At 30.4% G+C, this 20,615-nt stretch overlaps 3 protein-coding genes across 3 annotated transcripts in view; all 3 read left to right on the top strand.

The window, feature by feature from the left end:
- LOC140434150 (rifampicin phosphotransferase-like) overlaps window positions 1–764 on the top strand; it is a 41,088-nt gene extending 40,324 nt beyond the window's left edge. Inside the window, exon 20 of the mRNA XM_072522203.1 lies at window positions 544–764. Within this exon, the coding sequence (XP_072378304.1) occupies window positions 544–668 (125 nt within the window). The 3' untranslated portion in view covers window positions 669–764. The remainder of the gene's footprint in view (window positions 1–543) is intronic.
- A 7,224-nt stretch (window positions 765–7,988) lies between these two features.
- Window positions 7,989–17,079, top strand: LOC140434148 (uncharacterized). The gene is made up of 4 exons (XM_072522201.1): window positions 7,989–8,392; window positions 11,660–11,848; window positions 16,185–16,500; window positions 16,847–17,079. Exons 1-4 carry the CDS (start codon window positions 8,170–8,172, stop codon window positions 16,983–16,985), a joined length of 867 nt encoding a protein of 288 aa, XP_072378302.1. The 5' UTR covers window positions 7,989–8,169; the 3' UTR covers window positions 16,986–17,079.
- Window positions 17,080–17,332: 253 nt separating this feature from the next.
- Window positions 17,333–18,030, top strand: LOC140434149 (transcription elongation factor 1 homolog). Its single transcript, XM_072522202.1, has 2 exons — window positions 17,333–17,552; window positions 17,871–18,030. The coding sequence occupies exons 1-2, from the start codon at window positions 17,437–17,439 to the stop codon at window positions 18,001–18,003; spliced, it is 249 nt and encodes an 82-aa protein (XP_072378303.1). The 5' UTR covers window positions 17,333–17,436; the 3' UTR covers window positions 18,004–18,030.
- Window positions 18,031–20,615: the final 2,585 nt, after the last annotated feature.

Raw genomic sequence — 20,615 nt, 5'->3', positions numbered from 1 at the left:
TACATAATTTCTCCATACTTTTAGTTATGTTTTTTGTATTCGACTTCGATTCTTTTGGGTCTTGTGATGATGGTGTCTTGTTTTAGGAGAAATAGTTTATATATGTCTTACATTTATATTTCTTTCAATATCTACAAAAGCGTTAGGTATTCTGTTCTATAGTTTTGGTGGCGGTATTCCGAATCAAATAAGTTTTGATCTAACCAACTAGTGATCAGATCGATAAATAAATACAGTGGTCAAGTTTTAGGAGACATTCGTTGGACTTTCCGAGTTTAAATTTGTATCAGCCCGAGTGTCTGGTGAAGCAGGTTGCCGAAATGAGTCATAACACTCTATTGATACCGATTCGAGCACGGGAAGTTTAACGAATTTATCCTCCCAGGCCATACATTTGGCCATTTAACTTAACAAAGTTTTACACATACACACACACACACACACACACACACACACACACACACATATATATATATATATATATATATATATATATATATATACATGTTTTTCATATTATGGCATTTTGTATAATATTTCCAGGCGCTGTTGTAGCAAGAGAGTATGGTTTGCCCTGCGTAGTCGGCGTCAAAAATGTGCTAAAATACTTTAAAACTGGCGACAAAATCTATTTGAACGGCAACACTGGTGAACTAGGAAAACTTTAATTAATGCTAAAATATTTATTATACCTACTGTAATATTAAAAACTAATTTTTTTTTGTTTAAAGAAATTTTTTGTAAATAATACAGAAGTAGAGTTACTTTGGTTTTTGTTTAAAAATTTAATTTAAATAAAATTTACAAAAAACACAATTTGATGGCATATAAAAAAACAGAAATATGGAATATACCGAAGCAAAAATTACCCAAATTATAGTAATTCCTTATAAATGCAAAAAGAATATGTATTCTTAATAATTTTCTGATCAGATCTATGAACCTACTTAATGATCGTATTGTTTAATATCCTTTAAATATTATTAAAAAATGATTTTGAAAATATCCGCAATAAACAATTATTGGTAATGGTTTCCTTGTTTAAAAAAAATATACTTTACACGGAAAAAATGACTTTGTAACCGAATAGAAGACTCCAGTACTTTTATGTGAAAAGTTCTTTTGTACATAAAATAAAAACCAACTTCCCGATGAAAAACAGTCAATTTCTGGCCTCTGATCGAAAACAATTTTTCTTCCAAAATTTGTCCAAAATGTATCAGAATGAAATCCGCAATAATTCGTCTCCTTCGGCCCAAAATCAGAATCATACAATTCTCGAACCACATCAAATAAGGAAAGCAAGTAACTTACAAATTTAGCTATCTGTAATTGTATCCAGGACACGTAGAACAAACACTTACACCCACAAACTTTTTCTTTTTAATCTATTGAATTAAGTTTGGTAAAAATCCATTGCTTTTTAACTTTGACAACTATACCCTTTAAAAAAGATGCCCTCCTTTCTATTCTTCATTTTCTGACCTCCTAAAATAATTCCTAGCCCACCCGCGTCTTCAATTTTCTCCCCACCCCCCTCCAAACTTTTTCTATCCTACCAAAATCGAAAAAGACAGGACCCTCTCTTCCTAACACTGTCATCTACAAAATTTCCGTTTAAATTATAAAATTAAACTTAACCCAATTTAATCCTAATCTATTTTTAGTCAAAAACATTGTCTTATCTAACCAAAACGTAGACAAAAAATAAGAATGTTAATCTTCCTAAAACCCGCACAGAGAAAGTTTTATTAATTTGCACTACATTGTCCTTTTTTTTTCGAATGAATAATCACTCAATTACACTGTACAACTACTTATCAAAATATACAGTAAAATATTGATTTTATCATGATATAATCATGATTATATATATAAATATATATATATATATATATATATATAAATCTTACCATCATTGCTGCATCATTTTATTATAGGTATGTTTGTGCGTCCACTCGAAAAATTGGAATATATCTAAATTTTAGACTGTTGTTGACTATCCCGCAACCATGGCTACTTCAGTGTCAACTCAGTTTTCTATATACTTTAAGAATAAAGAAGATGATTTTTACTTTCACTACGATAGCAATTTTGCATCCACATATTTTGCCATCGTTGGAACGTCCCAATATACCATATTACAGCAAGCCGACATTTCTGTGTCCGCAACGGGTATTTTTGTTCATACTAAAGCTGTTTCTGCATCCGCAACGTTGCCATTATCAAATACCTCGGTTCAGTTTATCATTCATTTTGATGTCATCCTAAATACTATCTGTACTCGGTTAGAAAATATGTCTGCGTAGAAAATGCCATCTTATATTCTCAAAGTTGTCTGCTAGATAATGAGTAGCATCATTTTATAAATGAAGCCATAACGACAAAACGAAAAGAAATTGTAAATCAGGAAAAACTGATATAGTGTTATTAATGAAAATTATTGACTCACAGGAATATCACTAATATAAAATGAGAATTAAAGATATTAAAGTAAGAATTAAAGAAAAAGAAAAAGTCAAAAAGTTAATCAAAATATGCCGCAAATACTAAGGCACTATACAGAATGTTCATAATTTTCTAAGCACATTTCAGTATTACATGATATACGAATATTTTAATAATAATGTCAAAACTAATAACTTTATTATAGAAATTCCAAAATACTCATATTTCTCAAAAAAGATATAATGTAAATTATGTTGCATCGGAAAACCTTTTTAATAAAAGTTATTAACAATTATCAGTGTTTTTGAACACTTTTGATACTTTACTGGTATTTCAAACACTTTTGAAATACCAGTAAAGTATCAAAAATAAAAAGTGAGAGAATAGAAACGTTCGTGTTTACCGAGAAAAGTTGCGGACAAAAGTTATGAGCTACATTCAGAACTGAATTGTTTATAAATCACATTTTTTTTTTAATATTAATTAGTTTTGAAGTAATCGTACTGTTTCAAAAACATATTTTTTAACTATTTGTAACTTTAAAAAATATCTTAAATATAATGTATCAGGCATAATTAATGTTATAACTTTTATTATATATAAATATTTATTACATTTGAAATTTTTTAGATATTAAAAAATCGTATAATACGAAAAAACACTTAATTTCCTTTTTTTGGATGATAGAAAATGGTGCTTATAACGGTATCGACATCAACAAATTCCATTTTTTGTAACAAAATTCGAAAAAGCGTATTATTTATATACCCAGACTAATATTAAATATAAATCACACAAGATAATTTTTGAGAAAAATGCAGTTGAAAGTTTTTTCGTTTTAAGGATTACTTCAAAGTAGGTGAATATCTCAAAAAATATTATAAGTAACAAACAGTTGTAACTGTGTTGATTATTTTTTTTTAACAATTTTTGATAAGACCAAAAATTTAAAAAGCTAAACTAAACTAAAGACTACATATTATTAATAAAAGAGTAAGCTCTGAAACTAAAGATGGTTAACAATTTTTGTTCAAAAACTTTCAATAAACGTGAAAATTTTCTCTTTTCTCATCCCCTCTTAGATTAAAAAGAGTATTATCTCCAAAGAGATACAAAGTTGACTATAGGAATGAAGTGAAACATTTAAAATAACACAAATCAATAATCATTTTCGTTTTAATAAAGAACTTGAGTAGAAATTTAAAACTATAGTAAACTAATACAAAATACTACATTCTATTGAATAAAATACACTGAACTCAAAAAATTACTTCGAATGTGCTATAAGCACAGAAGTAAGAATAAACCATCAACTAGCGGCAGGCATTAATGTATCTCGTGATTGTCAGCCCAGTGTCAAATTGCATCACAAATTAACTCAATCGGTAAATATTTCGTATAAAAACCTTAATTTGGAGCTATGTTTTATTGCCAAAAATATTTGTATTGCTGGATTTAAGTTCTTTACACTCTCCTTTTTTCGGTGGTGTCTTGTTTCTTATGTGATCTGTAAAGAATTTTTTTGCAATTTATTTTTGGTCTAAAGTACATGGCACCAGAGTATGACTTTTTTTGTTGATAGTAGGGACATTTTCAGGTTCGACAAACTAACTCACTACCATCTAATTCTGCATCATTTGCTTATACTACATCACATGTATCATAAGTCATCAGGCAATCTATACACCTGTTTATGTACGTCATTAATGTGACCCATAAAAGTTGTTAGTTGTTCGATATCATTCGGCTACATGTTGAAGATTTGGCTGGCTAAATATTTGCATAATCTCGTTGATGTAATGGCACCAGGATTTTTTACTCCACTCATTTTGACATGTTTTTCCTTAACTTTATAACCGGTCGTCGGATTATTTGTACCGATTTTCGGGAACAAATATATATTTGAATCCTCAACAAAGTTTTTTCTTCAATTTGTCAAAACACCTGTGTGTTCTTGTAGGTCAATGCTGAAGAGCACCGGAATACCCCTTCCTTTGTCACGAATTACAACTCTTTTGAATTTAGTTAATATTATATATATATATATATATATATATATATATATATATATATATATATATAATATTATATTATATTATAGCAATATTTTTTCAGTAGGTGTTATGGCTTCTCAAAACTCTTCATGTTTGATGAGTACTTGTTTCAGAATAAACGTGAATTGGCATGCGCTCCGTTTCGCCAACTCTTTCACGATTCAATAAAATCAAACGGCAGAAAATTATTTCCATTAATTTTATGTATTATATAATTAACTTGTAGCTTATTTTACTATTTTTATTATTCTTTAAATGTTGAATAGATTCATCTGCTTTCTTCAATAAATAATTTTTGAAAATTTTTAGATCAGTTGCTACAAATCAATAAATCTTTCTTTGCCACTAAAGAAACTTTCCGTAACTGAGGATCTACTCGTAAATATTTAACAAATATGCACAAAAATACATCGGAATACCTACACTAGCGTAGTGCGTAGTAGACACTTTTCTTTTTATTTTGTGTGGCTGTGCTATTATTACTGCATCAGTAGTAATCCTGAGTTTACACCAATCTAACATTTTGTTCTTCAGATATGTCCCTTTAGTGATTTCATGATTTGGTATGGACCATTCATCTTTTAGCAGATTGAAAATTCTCTGACTTCTTGACAGGTTCAGTTTTTAGCCTATAGATTAATTGATACTGTATAAAGCAAATTCAATAAAACAATCTTTGTGTTAAATTAAGTAACGTAAGTACATCCATTTAAACTTGTGCATTCGTGTTTAAATTAAATATAACTAATTGTATAAAAATACACATTTTGGAAGTATTTAATTTTGTTCCGAAGGGATTGTTTAACTATCGTACCTTTTTCAATTTTCTACTCATAAAATAAAGGCTAACTTCTAACACCTATCTATTAAAATGTTAAAAAATCTGATGTTGACCCGTCACGTACCTGTCATCGTTTCAAGGTGGGTGGGTTATGCGACTTTCGTTATCAGGTTTATCATGCACAAAAATATATTTTATCTAGTTTTTGAAAAACGTCTCAAAGTCTGTCCCTGTATTTAAATTTATCACTAATTAACCACCCGGAATCTGAATTTGTTCTTTTACAATATCGAAAGGCTTTTCAAATAAAAGTTGTTCGCAAGACCAGCTTTGCATATATCGGAAATATACATTCTTAAAAAATCACAAAAAACAAAAGTACAAGAGTAAAGTACCACAGCTTCTAGATGAAGGTTGCTGTAAACATTTTCAAAGGATGCGATTTTAGTAAAAAGCTTAAATATGAAATGTCATCAAAGTAATATTGTAAAAATAATATACATATTTACAACTTAAACTCTATTACCTACATGTTACTGCAAAACATCTATATATTTAATGGTATTTCAGACGGTTAGCAATGTTGCCAAATTGAAATGAAGCAGAATAATCGAGAGAATGAAAATAATATACACCAATGAAGTATACTCCATTGTTTCATACGCCTCCTGCAGGAGATACCATGAACTAATATATACACAAAAATTTCATGCTAACACCATTGTTGCGTCACTTAAAATCCTTAATAAATTTGTTGCTATAACTCAGAACTATATGCAAATTCGCCACATCCGTTGTTTGGATTACGAGTGTCCCCTGATGTCAGTTAGGAGAAATTGGTAACGACCATTTTTGAAATATAAGCGATTGTAATCCTGCGTCCGTATATTGACGCAACAATGCGGTGGATGCAGCATTACATGCAAAAACATAAATGTAAGGACGCATCAATGTCTGTAGGATCTATATATATATATATATATATATATATATATATATATATATATATATATATATATATATATATATATATATATATATATTGTCATATTTTCTTCTTTCCCAACCAAAGAAGAATAAATAAAAAGATCCATCGGAATAAAATTTTAAGATATCATTATAAACAAATTGTATATAGTAATTTAAAATAAGATTTAAGGTAGATAAGAATAGAAATTTTTAAAAACGACCTTTTCCGTTTCCAACAAAATTATCAAAAAACCCCTTTGTGTAGAATTAGAAGACATTTTACCTGTAAGTTAATCTTGTCATTGTTTGTGTATTAAATGACCATATTCTAATCTTTGGAAACAGGTATAGATTGTGTATTAACAGACTGAGGATAGAAAAATCAATTTTTATTTATTCTTTCTCTGAAACAGTAATTTGGTCTTCCCAAATGATACACAGAATTTTTAGAACAAACATTAACAGTAGTAAACAAGATTTGAGCTTTTGATTGGATAGACGTTTTTGAATGGTAATGGGGTTAGCCTGATTAGGAGACGGGGAGAGGCAGTTGTAATTTTGCCATCGAAGGAAACAGTCGTTTGCTTAGAAGATAGGGTGTGGTTCATGAGTTTAGATACCGGAATTGTAAAAAGAAGTGAATAGTTTTGCAGAAGGAGATAACAAGTAGATTAAAAGAGGTCCTTGTATCTACCGTGGGCATTTTGTGAAGTATATGTGAAAGTAGTTTTACGGCATCAAGTTGACAAAAGGAGGTCCTTGTGTCATAACTAAGTAGCAGAGTTTTTGGAGAAGTGAATCAGGTGTTTTTGTGTAGTCTGCAGGAGGTTTGCAGAGACGTTAGGAAGGAGCCGAGGTGCCATAGAGGAGAGATCACATCGTTGAGGAGACTGGACTTTTCTGGGTATGTGCCAACATACAATTCAATAAGAAAAAAAAGCTGTAAGTGTTTTGTACAATTGAAATTGGTATCTGTGTTGACATCATGGTCATTATCATTCAAATTTAAAGAATTGAGTTTTGTTTGACTAATCAAAAGTTACAGTTTTGTTGTTTTTTTGTTTCAAATAAAGGAAAGTTTAAGTAAAAATGGTTTTCACTTATTATAAATTTATGTAGATTTAAAATCTTATTATTATAAAAATTTCATTTACTTTCTTGTATGCTGATTGATTAGGTAACGGCAGAAGTTGAAAATTGTTTTATTCCTTTTTTATATAAAATAAAGAATACTTAATTTTTGTAATATACTATTTTCTTTTATTATTATCCTTCTTCTCTATCTCGATAAAGGACAACTAGAAAATCTTTGAATCCATCGAACACAGGTAAAATGAGGAGTCTTATTTTACATTTGATAACAATTAAATTATAATTTTTTTATTGGCTCAATAAATTAAAATCAAAGTCAAAATAAACAATCATAACAATATATATATATATATATATATATATATATATATATATATATATATATATATATATATATATATATATATATATTTAATGGTTGACAAAGTCGCCAAGGACGACTAATTCATACGGCTGGACAATAATAATAACGATCTTGTTAATAATTAAGAAATAAATTTATCAATCGTCACCTGTACACGAAATCGTACTGTTTCTAATCTGATAACCGGTAATCACAAAGCTTAATTTAAAAAAAAGATCATTGCAGGCCTTATCACTAAATAAAATGTGTGACTATATCCAAATCTCTAACATGATATCATATGGAACAAACAATTGATACTACAAAAGATAGATAAGATAAAATTTTTATGTTGGCCAAATCAGCATTCTAAGTAAAAATCAACAGAATATCTCACAGCAATGTAAAAGTGAAATTAAATTGTTCAAATATTTTCATCTTAAAATATTGTATACTTAGTGAGACATACTGTAAATATCATAATGGCAAGGATAAAACGTGGATTTGTTTTTGGTGCTTCTGTTGTGTCGGGGATTGGTGTTTTATTTACGATTATTTCGGTGGCAACTGAACAATGGGTTTATTCGGATCAAGCGCAGCTGATCGTCAAAAATGCATCAGATTCTTATTACAGCAAGATCAAGTATGGCTTATTTCAAGGGACGCTCAGAACGGGCGTTACTTCCGTAACGGTCCAAATATCAAGTAAGTAAAATAAACACAAGATAGAATTAACAATTTTCATAACATATTTAAGGATATTATAGTTTTCAATGCCTTTCTTCGCTCAATCTTCTCATACGTATTTTCGAAAAATAATTTTAGTGTTTTGTCCTGAATTTTTTACCTCTTCACAGGTTTTTGACTTCTTTTGTGAATTTCGTTTCTAGGACAATAAGACGAATACTTCCTCAGCGATGGGTGTAACTGTAACTAAAAAAGTTTCGTTTGGTACTTGCGATATCAATTGCCATTGGTGTTTGAGATGTTTGTTTTTGCTGTTAATTAACTTCTGTAGTTGATTTTGATAAAATAGTGATTGCAGCATGTGTTTTAGCAGTTGATGTGGTATTTTGTTGATACTGTAAGGTCATATTTATACGATTTAGACAATTACACAAGACTACAACCAAAAAGCTGTTTAAATTATTCCAAATAATTCTTACGTAATTACGAAGAATCGTAAAAAATGGCAAAAATCGTACATTTACTGCAAAATGCAAAAATTGCATACGAACGCTGCTCCCTTCTACTTTAAAATGCATTTGATTTTTGTCGATAGGTTAAGGGCTGTCGGCTGTTGACAAAACATCGGTTTTCGGTTATACCGGTTTTTTACCGGTTATTACAAAGCCGATATTCAGTTTTTTTTAATTAATAGCCAATACCAAGATTATCGATATTGAAACTGTCTAAAAAATAAATGGATTTAGCATTATGTTGGCTAGTATTTTTCATGCAGCGTATTGGGAAAAACTCGTTCTGCTCTGCTATCAGAATGCAAATGGTTTACTCAATCTTGACAGCAAAGATTGCTGCAGCTAAAGAGTGAGTTCATTTGAAAAATAACTTTGAATCTGTGTTTCCAGGGAACCTGGATTGGAACCACTGTTCATCAACTTCAGATCCTGTGAAGACCAAAGAGGGTTTGATTCTGAACCGACTTTGGTCTCTTTAGTCTGAAAAGAGCAGGAAAGAGAAAGTCGGCAAGGTACTTCCTGACTTCTAAGTATAAAATGGATGTAGTTTTGTCCGTTGTCAATGCATTGATATATAATTTTTTGAACCGTGGGTCCGTGAGTGTAGCATGGCACAGCAGAGGGTTTTGTAAAAGCTTGGTGCCTCTTTCTTAAAGGCTAGTTAAGTTTTTGGCGTAGACTTTAGGCTACGCTATGTTTTGAGGAGAGGTTTTTTAACGACTTTTTGATGATGGATACAAGGGAGATTACAACGTTACCAGTAATGTACTGGTAATTCAAGATCTTATTTGTAGCCTCAGCGAAAGGCAATAAAATGTTTTTGTCATCTCCGAGCTACTTCGTTACTGCAACTACCATGTTCGCTCCACCATCTGTGTAGGCACCAACTACTCTAGCCATAGGGATGCCGAATTCTTCAAGGAGCCTCTTTATGGTTTGGCAGATATAATCCCCCGTATTACTTTCCCGAAAGCGTCGAATCCCAACATCATTGTCTCAAGACTGTTATTTTATTGGGGATCGGTTCTCTGGTTTTCATCAGTTATTACTTAAAAAAAACGGTTTAACCGGGACAAAAAAAACGTAAAAACCAATTATTGTGGAGAAAAAAACCGGTTTGAAGTTATAAGCGGCAGGTTTTTTGCTCCCCTAGATAGGATACTCTGACCAAAAGAATCCAAATTATTATCGCCGAGTTGATACAAATTTTATTTAAAAAATTGATCTCATGCGCGTAGCTTACATTCAAAATCGCCGGTCGCTGCAAGCGTTGTTTCTGAGAGATTGGTTTATTATACATAAAAAGTGCTAATAAACGTTTTTGTACAAAATTATCTCAGCCACATTTTTTGTTTGAAGCAGTTTGTACTGCGGAGTACAGATTCTTCGTAAATTGATCTTTTCCATTAAATCCTTACAACTTCAGGAAGTTCCGATTAACTTTCTTATAATGTTGTTTCTTGAAGCTACTTTTATTTTGGTTTTGACAGTGCTTCTTAAATGTTGGAGATCAGTTCATATAATTCAGTGATTTAATTGTAGATCTCTCCAATCTCTCCATGGCTTCTCAAAACTTGCTAATTTTTTAGGTGTAATGCACTTACCTGCATTTTATTAGGGTTTTATTTTAGTTTATTACGTTTATAATATATTCCAAAGTCAGCTAATGTATCAGTTAGCACTCCCCTTTGGCAAACAGTTTTTGGATTCGCTAACGGCTGCATTGGTCCTGAAAATACACAAAATACATGCGGTTCTGAGGAGAAGTTGATATTATTTGTGTGAGGAAGAAGTCTTGTGTAATGGTATACATTTTTTTGGGAGTTGGTGATTTACAATGCCATATGCAGCTGTCAAGTCAACAAAGGCGACACCTGTTATCATTTTCGTTTCAAAGCCGTCTTCGATATGCTGTGTAAGATGAAGAGCCTGGCTGGTACAGATTTTTCCCAGTCGACGGTCTAAAATCAGCTTGTGGGATCAGAAGGGATTCCACGGTGTTAATAATCCGGTCAAAGGTTATTAGTTTCATTATTTTGTATAAGTGATAAAACAGAGATATTGATCTATAGCATTTAGGGTTGTTATCCTTTTGGTGCAACAAATATTTCTGTACAAACATCGTTGACTTTTATGCCAGTTGCTTAATTTTTCAAAGCTGATTTTATAATTTTTTCAGAGTATACATTAAAAACTAGGAGCGATAATATACTTCCTTGCGTTATTCCGCTTTTTATTTCAACTTCCTGGGATGTTTTATTTAAATTTTTTTATTTTGCTTCTTAATTATAGTATAAAATAAATATTGTTTTTTTACCTAGGTGGTCAAAATTTTTATTTATAAGGATTTCCATGAGATGATCGACTCGAACTTTATCAAAAGCTTTGTCAAGATCTATAAAGCTAAAAATAAACGTCTTGATTTTGAGTTTTGATCCGAATATCTTTCGTACCTTAAGTACGTTGGCCACAAATAAAGATTATATATAAAAACAGTACTACGAAAGCCAAATGGTATGTCACTGATATCGTCTTTCAATTTCGCTTAGGTATTCGTTATGAATTATTTTGAAGAGATTTTTCAGAGAGTGTGACATGAGGTAAATTGTTTTGTGGTCGCTGCATTCCTTTGATTTACTTTTTCGGTGTACATTTGAATCCTGACAGTAACATTTTTCGTGGTGTAGTAAATTAAACTTAACAGTTCCACTAGCACTTACATTAATTTTTAGGTCTACTAGTTAGTACTTATATAATACTGTATTTATTTCAGTGACATGTTTGGCAAAAGATAACATTTGTGCTATGTTATGTGCAAAGAATAGCGAAGGGAGAGTTCAAATTTTACAGGACCTTTACGATAATAACGGAGACCATCCACAGAACGACAATGAATGTCCGAGCGTTTCAAGTAGTACCAAATTACATAATGATTTTTCAGTATTGCGATCCACACAAGCAAGTAAGTTTTTAAATGTTTTTTGGCTAACTTTTTTTTTGGCTTAAATTGTTTTTCATTTTCTCATAAAAAATCTATTCTGCAGTTCCATATAGGCGAGCGGTTTACCCCTCAAAAGACGCTTAGAAACAGAATATACCGACTAAAATTCTTTTTGCATTTCTAATGCACCAAACGTTTTTCATTCGATTTTATATATTTTTCCAAGATGAAATGTATTTTTTTTTAATTTTTACAAGTGGGCCGGCAATTGTTATTAACAAATAACTAATACAAAAAAGCAATTTCACCGAATTGCTTCGAAATTAATTTTTTAGGTGTATCTCATCAAAATAAACACTTTTTCTCTTTTGATAATTTTTCGAAAAATGCTTCATTTTCGAGTTATTTGCATTTTTTTGTTGAAAAAAATGCCTTAATTAGTGATTTTTGGGATTTTTTTTCTAAAAAACTACTAAATGAATTGCAATTCTACAAATAGCTTTATAATCTTTAAACCGTCGAGTACAAGTTAGAATATTTTGACAAGGATAATTTTTTTCTATCTTGCTAAAAACGTGGACCCAAATATTTCGAATATGCCTTTCGAGCAGTCTACCGCTAAGTGTGTACAGCGGTTACGGCGATACAGGCGTGCGGCACGTAGAAATATTTGTTTAAATTTAAAAAATTAATTCAATACAAATATTATGTACAATTTATTAAAAATTGTACGATAATTAGATATTTCTAATTATTTTTATATAGACATATTATAATTAAAACAATTAAAATTAATTTTTTACAATGCTATAATAATGTAATTTTTCTTTTAATATACGTGGTGACTATATTATTGAATGTTTTATTACAGTGAAATACATTAAGCAAGATATAATTAATTTTCATTGAAAAATATAATAAAATTAAAATATAATATTAATTATACATCGTTTTCATTGTCAATAATTTGAAAATTTTCGTCAACAGCAACAGGATTTCCATCTAATAAGCTGATTTCATTGTCTTCAATAAAGTCGTCTTTAATATTTTTACAATTCTCTGGTGTACATGCACATACTGCGCAGCATTCTAAATTATAGGAAATACAATTATTACAGTTTTTCGTAGAACATTTTCCGGTACATGAGCAGAAATACTTTTGTAACATATCTAAATTAGTTTCGCCTTCAAAATAATTAAAATCGAAACAATTATTTTCCATTGTCCAACCATGGGTTAATGGATCAAGAGATGAAGTAATATTGTTTTTTGCTTGAATCCATTCATTTATTTGCCACTTTGCTCTTAAGTAATGTTGTTATAATGCTGGTTTCGAAGGTGGTAATTTTTCATTAGATGCATTTTTTTAGCGCCTACAGCACCTCAACCGCTGTACACGCTTAGCGGGATACTCCCGAAAGGCATATTCGAAATATTTGGGTCCACGTTTTTAGCGAGATAGAAACAATTTATCCTTGTCAAAATATTCTAACTTGTACTCGACGGTTTAAAGATTATAAAGCTATTTGTAAAATTGCAATTCATTTAGTAGTTTTTTAGAAAAAAAATCGCAAAAATCACTAATTACGGCATTTTTTCAACAAAAAAATGCAAATAACTCGAAAAGGAAGCATTTCTCGAAAAATTATAAAGAGAGAAAAAGTGTTTATTTTGATGAGATACACCTAAAAAAATTGATTCCGAAACAATTTGGTGAAATTGCTTTTTTGTATAAGTTATTTGTTAATAAAAATTGCCGGCCCACTTGTAAAAATTAAAAAAAAAATACATTTCATCTTGGAAAAATATATAGAATCGAATAAAAAAGGTTTGGTGCATTAGAAATGCAAAAAGAATTTTAGTCGGTTGATGCTCTGCTTATAGGGGTAAACCGCCTAATAGGGAGCATATATGTTTCGAAATTTAATAATGTTATACAGTAAGCGCCCTACACGGTTGCCTAATTGCTAGACTTATTCGATGCATTGCACTAATCAGGTCCGTTCCCACATGACTTTCAGCCGTCGCTCACAGATGGCGGCAGCATGGCGTTTCATTGGCAGCTGATTACTGCTGAGAAGCTGTATATATGAATTAAAGAAGCATATATATGGCGCAAGAACACAATTCGTCAAATGTTCTGTGTACAAATCGGTATAAATAGGATCTTATAACGTTAGCTCTGCACAACCCGACATCGACACAGATCCGGGTAGATAAAAATTCACACTCAGAACAGCCAGCAGATGTCCCTGCTTATTTCTCATTTAAAGTAGATAGCTAAAGAAGTGCCATCTACTTTGATGGTCATAAAAGAACACGATTTAATAAAATAAAATAGTTATCTGTCTCTTGAGCTTTTTAAGCAGTGTGTTTGTATCTATCCGGATCTCTGGCGATGAAGGTTTATGTTGAAATAACGTTATAAGATCCTTTTACTCGTAGTTCTCTGGCTATTAAATGCTCCATTCCTTCTCTAATGTTTCCATTTTTAATCCTGATATCATGTTTTTCTTCTTACTGCATTTCTCTATCTGTCCGATTTTTTCCTGTAGTTGCTTGACTTCTTTTTTTAAGTTCTGATTCTCTTGGTTTATTTTCATTAATTTTTTATTGTTTTCGACTTGTTCCTTCCGCACTTGCTTTATTTCGTTCATCATTTCTTCATTTTTCTCATCAGTTTTTTTTATCATTCTAATGATAACTGCATTTGTATCTTTGTCTTCATCTTCTTCATTTTTCTGTGGTGATCTCTTTGTTTTTGCTTCTTCTAAAATTATATTCATTGTGTTTTAATTAAGTATTTCTTTATTTACTTAACACTATTACTTAATTTTTATTGGGAATTACGTTAAGAAGTGGCTCGATATAAATTCAGTTGGGAACTTGAGTTAGACATATATATATATATATATATATATATATATATATATATATATATATATATATATATATATATATATATATATATATAATATTCTAGAACTCTAGAAAATATATTCAGCAAAATGAAATGGCAGAACAAAGGAATATCCATTGATGGAGAATACCTCAGCCATCTAAGATTTGCAGACGACATCGTTTTAATTACTAATAATCCTGCAGAACTTCAATAACTTATAAGCGACTTAAATGCGGCTAGTAATAAAGTTGGCCTAAAAATGAACTTGACAAAAACAAAAACCATGTACAACGAGCTATGTGGATGTCCAAGATGTAATAATAAACAATACTGCACTTAAGACAGTAGACAAATATTTATACCTAAGATAATTAATACATAAATCTGGCTACTTACTTCCAAAAATCAATAGAAGAATGAAACTGGCTTGGGCATCTTTTGGTAGAAATGCAGTTATATTCAAATCAAAGAAAGATATAATATTGAAACTCAAAGTTACTCAAAGGTCAATGGAGCGATGCATGCTAGGTCTAACAAAAAGAGGTCGAAAAAGAATACAATGGATCAGACAGAAAAGTTACTAATGTAATAATTAAACTGTGGTATCCAAGAAGCGTCAAGAGACCAAGAATACGTCCAAATTTAAGATGGGACTATGACATAAGGGGACAAGTCGGTACAATATGGCACAGACAAACAAATTTTAGACAATCGTGGGCAGAAATGAAGATTGAATATGTAAGGAGGCTGCACCAACAATTTGTCCAAGAAAAACTTTTTTACAAAAAGTAATATCTTCTACACTCTTTACGTGTTGGTGTTTTGCAGGGTAAACTGCACATGTATTGTCGGTTGTATAAAAGGTTATTCCTAACATCGTCCAATAGCGTTCAGCAAGCTTGGAATAGCAGTTTATCTAATTCGCCATCGAAGACAAGTCTCCTGACTTTTTGTGGCTTCATATAGAGGTAGCATACTAGACATGTTATGTTACTATAATAGCCAAATAGATAAGCAGCATTTAGTAAATAAATTATTTGTAATTTTCAATATAATTAATTCTTGTTAAAGCCCATGTAAAAAAAACATCTTTGTTTTGTTCAGAGAATACAAATTTGACAATTATTGACAATGCCTATAAGACCGACTAGGTCTCGGTCTTATAGGCAAAAGCCATGTTTACACTTTTGGAGCTAAACATTCTGAGAGATATTGTAACCTCGGATTGATATCAAATTCCAATCTTAACTATAATAACTACCGAATTAAAAATGAAAAATGAGACTCTAAGCATTAAAAACTCGTCATATTGTTATCGCGAATCGTACATAAAGTAGCCCAGTGGTTATTTGCTATTCCTTTAGCTTTAGCTACCAAATATATTATAAATATTTCTCGTTGTTTTTTTATTGTTTTTCAATCACAGATAATGAATATATTTTTTTATGTTTTTAGGTTCCAGTAAGGACAGAAAATTTATCAATTTCGGAGTATGGATATCAACAATATTTTTCTTATCAGTATCCATATTATTTGGTTTACTAGCAGCTGGTCTATCATTGTACAATACTGTGTCCAATCCTATACAAATATATCTCAGTATATACGGATTATTTGTATATAACGGGATTGCGTTAGGCACCGTTATTATCGCAGTAGCAGTATGGGGAATTTTCTTCCAAATAAGCATTTTCCATGATATAGGTATTTATTATACATTAACTGGAGCTATGAACTCAGATAAGACGGCAGTTTTAGGATACTCTTACTGGTAGGTTGTATTCCATGATATGTTCTAGCAATAGAAAACAAAAACAAAAAAAGTAATTAATACAGAAAGAATACGTCCCATGCATGAGGGATATTTTCTTTCGATTCGTTACAATAGTGAACATAAATTGAGTGGTTTGTAGATATATAGAAAGATATTTAATAAAAATTGCATAAAGATAGCACGTGCTAACATAAAAATAAAATCATTCGTCAAATTTTTGAAATTGTAGGTAACTTAAATTGATAATGTTATTTTTATATAAAAAATTTGTCAAAAAGACAGACTGTGATTGTGATGTAACTGAATACAACCAACAATAGTATAACTTCTTTATTTGTTTTAGGATAAATATTATCCCTATAGTATTATACATAATAAGTATAACGTTGCTAGCAGTACGAGAATACATGGTTTCACACGACCCCAAACAAAAAATTGTACAAAGGGAAGAAGCTGGTGATCCTGTAATATACCTTTATTAAATTAAAATACCTATTTTTTTTATTTATATTGTATGTAAGATCTATGAGAAAGTAAAGTAAAATCTCGAAAGGAGATTATTATAGATATATAATATCTGAGTGTATTATTAAACCAAACTCTTCCTCCACTGATCCCGACGTAATGTTTAAACTATTTTTGTCATTCTTACATAAGAACATTTAATATTTTAAATATACAGTCATACTCAGTAGTGGTCCATATTTTTTTGTGAACTCATCTTTGAAAAAACACTTGGGTGATAATCATTCATACTATAATAGTACTGGGATGATAATCATCCATACTATAATAGACAAAAACAGAAGAATGACATTGACAGCAGGTGACGTTTGACATTTTTTTAGTACGATAAGTAAGCATCAGATTTTTGAGGTAAATATTTTATAAACACAAATTTTAAACTTTTCCATTTTCCACTACAGTTAAAAAATGGGTCGTCGCAAGTCAAAAAGAAAGCCTCCACCAAAAAGAAAAGCTATAGAACCCTTGGACATACTATTTAACTGCCCATTTTGCAATCACGAGAAATCCTGTGATGTTAAAATGTAAGTTCTTCATTAACTATTATTAATTCTAAGTTAAACACTTGTAACAGAAACACTAATGCTATTTTTCTATTTATTGAAGCGTACATATTGCATACTATATTGATTGTTGACTTCTTTATACTAGTGTAACTCATTTTACTCATTTATCATCTTTCTCTTTGCCTTTGTCCTTATGAGGAGTCGGCCAGACTACTGATACTACTACTAATACAAAAAGAAATAACATAACAAGCAATAACTATAATGTTTACCTAACTAAGCTTTGGGACCACTGTTTAGAATATATTTTAAGTAAAATGCATTGTTACATTTTAGGGATAAAGGGAGGAGTACAGCTCGGATAACATGTCGGGTTTGTTTAGAAGATTTCCAAACAACTATAAACTTTCTATCCGAGCCAGTTGATGTCTACAATGATTGGATTGATGCTTGTGAAACTGCAAATTAAATATAAATTATAGTACATAAGAATTAGCCAGATAAGTGTGTGTTAGTGATTAACATTTTCTATTAGTCAAGATCAACTCTGCATTAAAGATTAAAGCATGAGGTTTAATTTTTATTTCTGTGGGACTTTATGTATAAAAAATATGGTTTTAGTACTTTTGTTTATTGTATTTTCTGGATCTTTATATTTTAAGTATTGACACAGACTTTTTTTTTAAACAATTATTGTAAACAACACACAAACACAAAATGAAATATGTAGTATAGTATAAAGGTTATATACAGCACTTTTAGCACAATGTAGCTAATAAAATACATACACAGTTGTCAAAAAGTATTTGAAGATAATAGGATTTCACACATATCTTGACTTTCTAATTGGTATCATCTGATTTTGATCCAACTTGCATTCCATATATTTACAAACTGGTCATTTTTATACAGGTTTTATAGTAGGTATATAAGACTTTAAAATGGTGTTTTTCCAATAGTCTTTCTATTTCGGCAACTTTTTGTCGCAAAACCAAAATTTCAATAAACATTTTATGTTCTGCAGTTCTGCAATATTTTTTATATAACAGATTGTAAAACTACAACTCACTGTCTTAAAAGTTCACATTTCTCTGAGAAAATATATGACATGTCTTGGACAATAAGCAATAACCCCTCACACAAAGCAAAGATTGGAATTTTCAGATTTCATAGAAAAATTTATATTTCTCTTGAAGATATTTTGTTAAAATGCTGTATATTAGCTTCTAGTTGGATTTACTATCTGTTATTACATTAGATCCAATCAGAATTTTCAGAAACATCTGCAATATACTCCTTTGATCCCATTCTTGTATGAAATAAACAAGAATTTTATTTAGTTATTATGCACTAGAGAATACTATAGTAAAAAATAATCACAAGGTGTATTATGTTTTTATAAAATATATTAGTAATAATTTAGAACTGTAGTTTTTATTGACTATTTGATCAACTAGATACATTTCCTGCCTCTACATGATGCATCATCATTCTCTGTACCTTTATTCCTGTGATTAAATTTTTATCCATAGCCATATCAATCCCTTTTACTGGCTAATGTCCTACCTGTGTCTCTTCCAGGCCTTCTTCGATTTTCCTCTTCTACTCCTCCTAGAGGTAACTTGCATATCAGTAATTCTTCATATTGTCATTATAGTTAATGTTGAACATGTCCAAACCATCTTCACCTATGCTCTCTCATTTTGGCATCAATTGGTGCCACTAGTAGATTTCCTCCAGTATATTCATTCTTAATTTTACCTTTTTTGGTGACTATTCATCCATCTAAGAATTTTCTTTTTCCTCTTTCTTTTGAACTGCCCAGTAATCAATTGTGTATATCACAGCTGGTCTTACATCAGTTTTATAGAATTTGCCATTCAGTTTCAGAAGAATAATTCTGTCACAAAACACACTACCCTCTTCCATTTAATCTATAATACCCTAGTTCTACTTACTGCATCTCCATCTATTTCCCAATTACTCTGTAGTACTGATCCCATGTACTTAAAACTATTACTTTTCACCATCCTAAGTTATCATTTTATTTGTAGTAACTCAATCTTTATTAACAGAATATCTCAAATATTCTGTTTTTCTCCTATTTCATTTTAAACCTTTCCTCACGAGCTTATCTTCACCGTTGCAATTTTTGTTCCTTTAAGTATTTCCCACTAACGCTGTATCATCAGCATACATTTAACACTAGAGAATGTTACCCCGCAGTTTCACTGTTATCTGATCCAACACATAAAATTTATCAGTCTCTCCAATACCTGTCCTAATACTAGTTGTTACTCCTTCACCTTTTTAATATGCAACTTAGTTTATATGATTCCTATTGTGTGCTACTATTCCATAGCCATTTACAGTACGAAATAACTGTTAACGGGGTAATTCTGGTCATGCAGATATATATGAGACGCTGATTGAAATTCATGCCAATAAAGGTAAGTTTAACATAAACTCCAACTTCCATGATCACGATACAAGATCTAGAGATACTATTAGAGCACAACGTTTTAGGTTGACAAACAGCATAAAAAATTCGACTGATGTTGGTTTGTATAACTTTTTGCCAGATGAAGTAAAAAGTCTTCAGTTATTATCGTTTAAGCTTAAAATCAAATCACACTTTTTAAAACATTGTTTCTTTTCAAAAACGGAGTACCTAAGTACAGATTTTACACAATAGTACTAGTTTGGTCAGGGTATTTACCTATTATGATAATATTTCATGTTTTTATATTTTTAATTAGTTTGTTTGCTATTTCTTAAATTGTTAGTAATAAATATCTGTATGTAATATTTAAATTCGCAAAAATTTTATGATGAATGTATGAAATAATAATTGTCACTATTCCTTTGACTCATCAAAAACAAAACTATTTTTGTATATTGACCAAATAAATTATATTCTGTTGTACCAGTGTATATATGTGTAATATTTTAGTGGAAATTTCGAAACATTGTTTCTGTAATACTTATTTATTATCCTTGTAGTTTGTTGTTCCCATGTCTAAAATTGTTAATCGTTAAAGGGTAAAAATGTTGTGTCCTTGGATAGTAGATAATGAAAAA

The sequence above is a fragment of the Diabrotica undecimpunctata genome, chromosome 2, assembly GCF_040954645.1.
Source record: "Diabrotica undecimpunctata isolate CICGRU chromosome 2, icDiaUnde3, whole genome shotgun sequence".
Taxonomy (NCBI): domain Eukaryota; kingdom Metazoa; phylum Arthropoda; class Insecta; order Coleoptera; family Chrysomelidae; genus Diabrotica; species Diabrotica undecimpunctata.
This window is presented reverse-complemented; position numbering and strand designations above follow the sequence as displayed.

Excerpts from the sequence above, each read along its gene's own strand:
- LOC140434148 (XM_072522201.1), top strand. The coding sequence starts at position 8,170 with ATGGCAAGGATAAAACGTGGATTTGTTTTTGGTGCTTCTGTTGTGTCG. Across the intron at positions 8,393-11,659 it reads CGTAACGGTCCAAATATCAA|TGACATGTTTGGCAAAAGAT; the intron begins GTAAGTAAAATA and ends TATTTATTTCAG. Across the intron at positions 11,849-16,184 it reads ATTGCGATCCACACAAGCAA|GTTCCAGTAAGGACAGAAAA; the intron begins GTAAGTTTTTAA and ends TTATGTTTTTAG.
- LOC140434149 (XM_072522202.1), top strand. The coding sequence starts at position 17,437 with ATGGGTCGTCGCAAGTCAAAAAGAAAGCCTCCACCAAAAAGAAAAGCT. Across the intron at positions 17,553-17,870 it reads AAATCCTGTGATGTTAAAAT|GGATAAAGGGAGGAGTACAG; the intron begins GTAAGTTCTTCA and ends GTTACATTTTAG.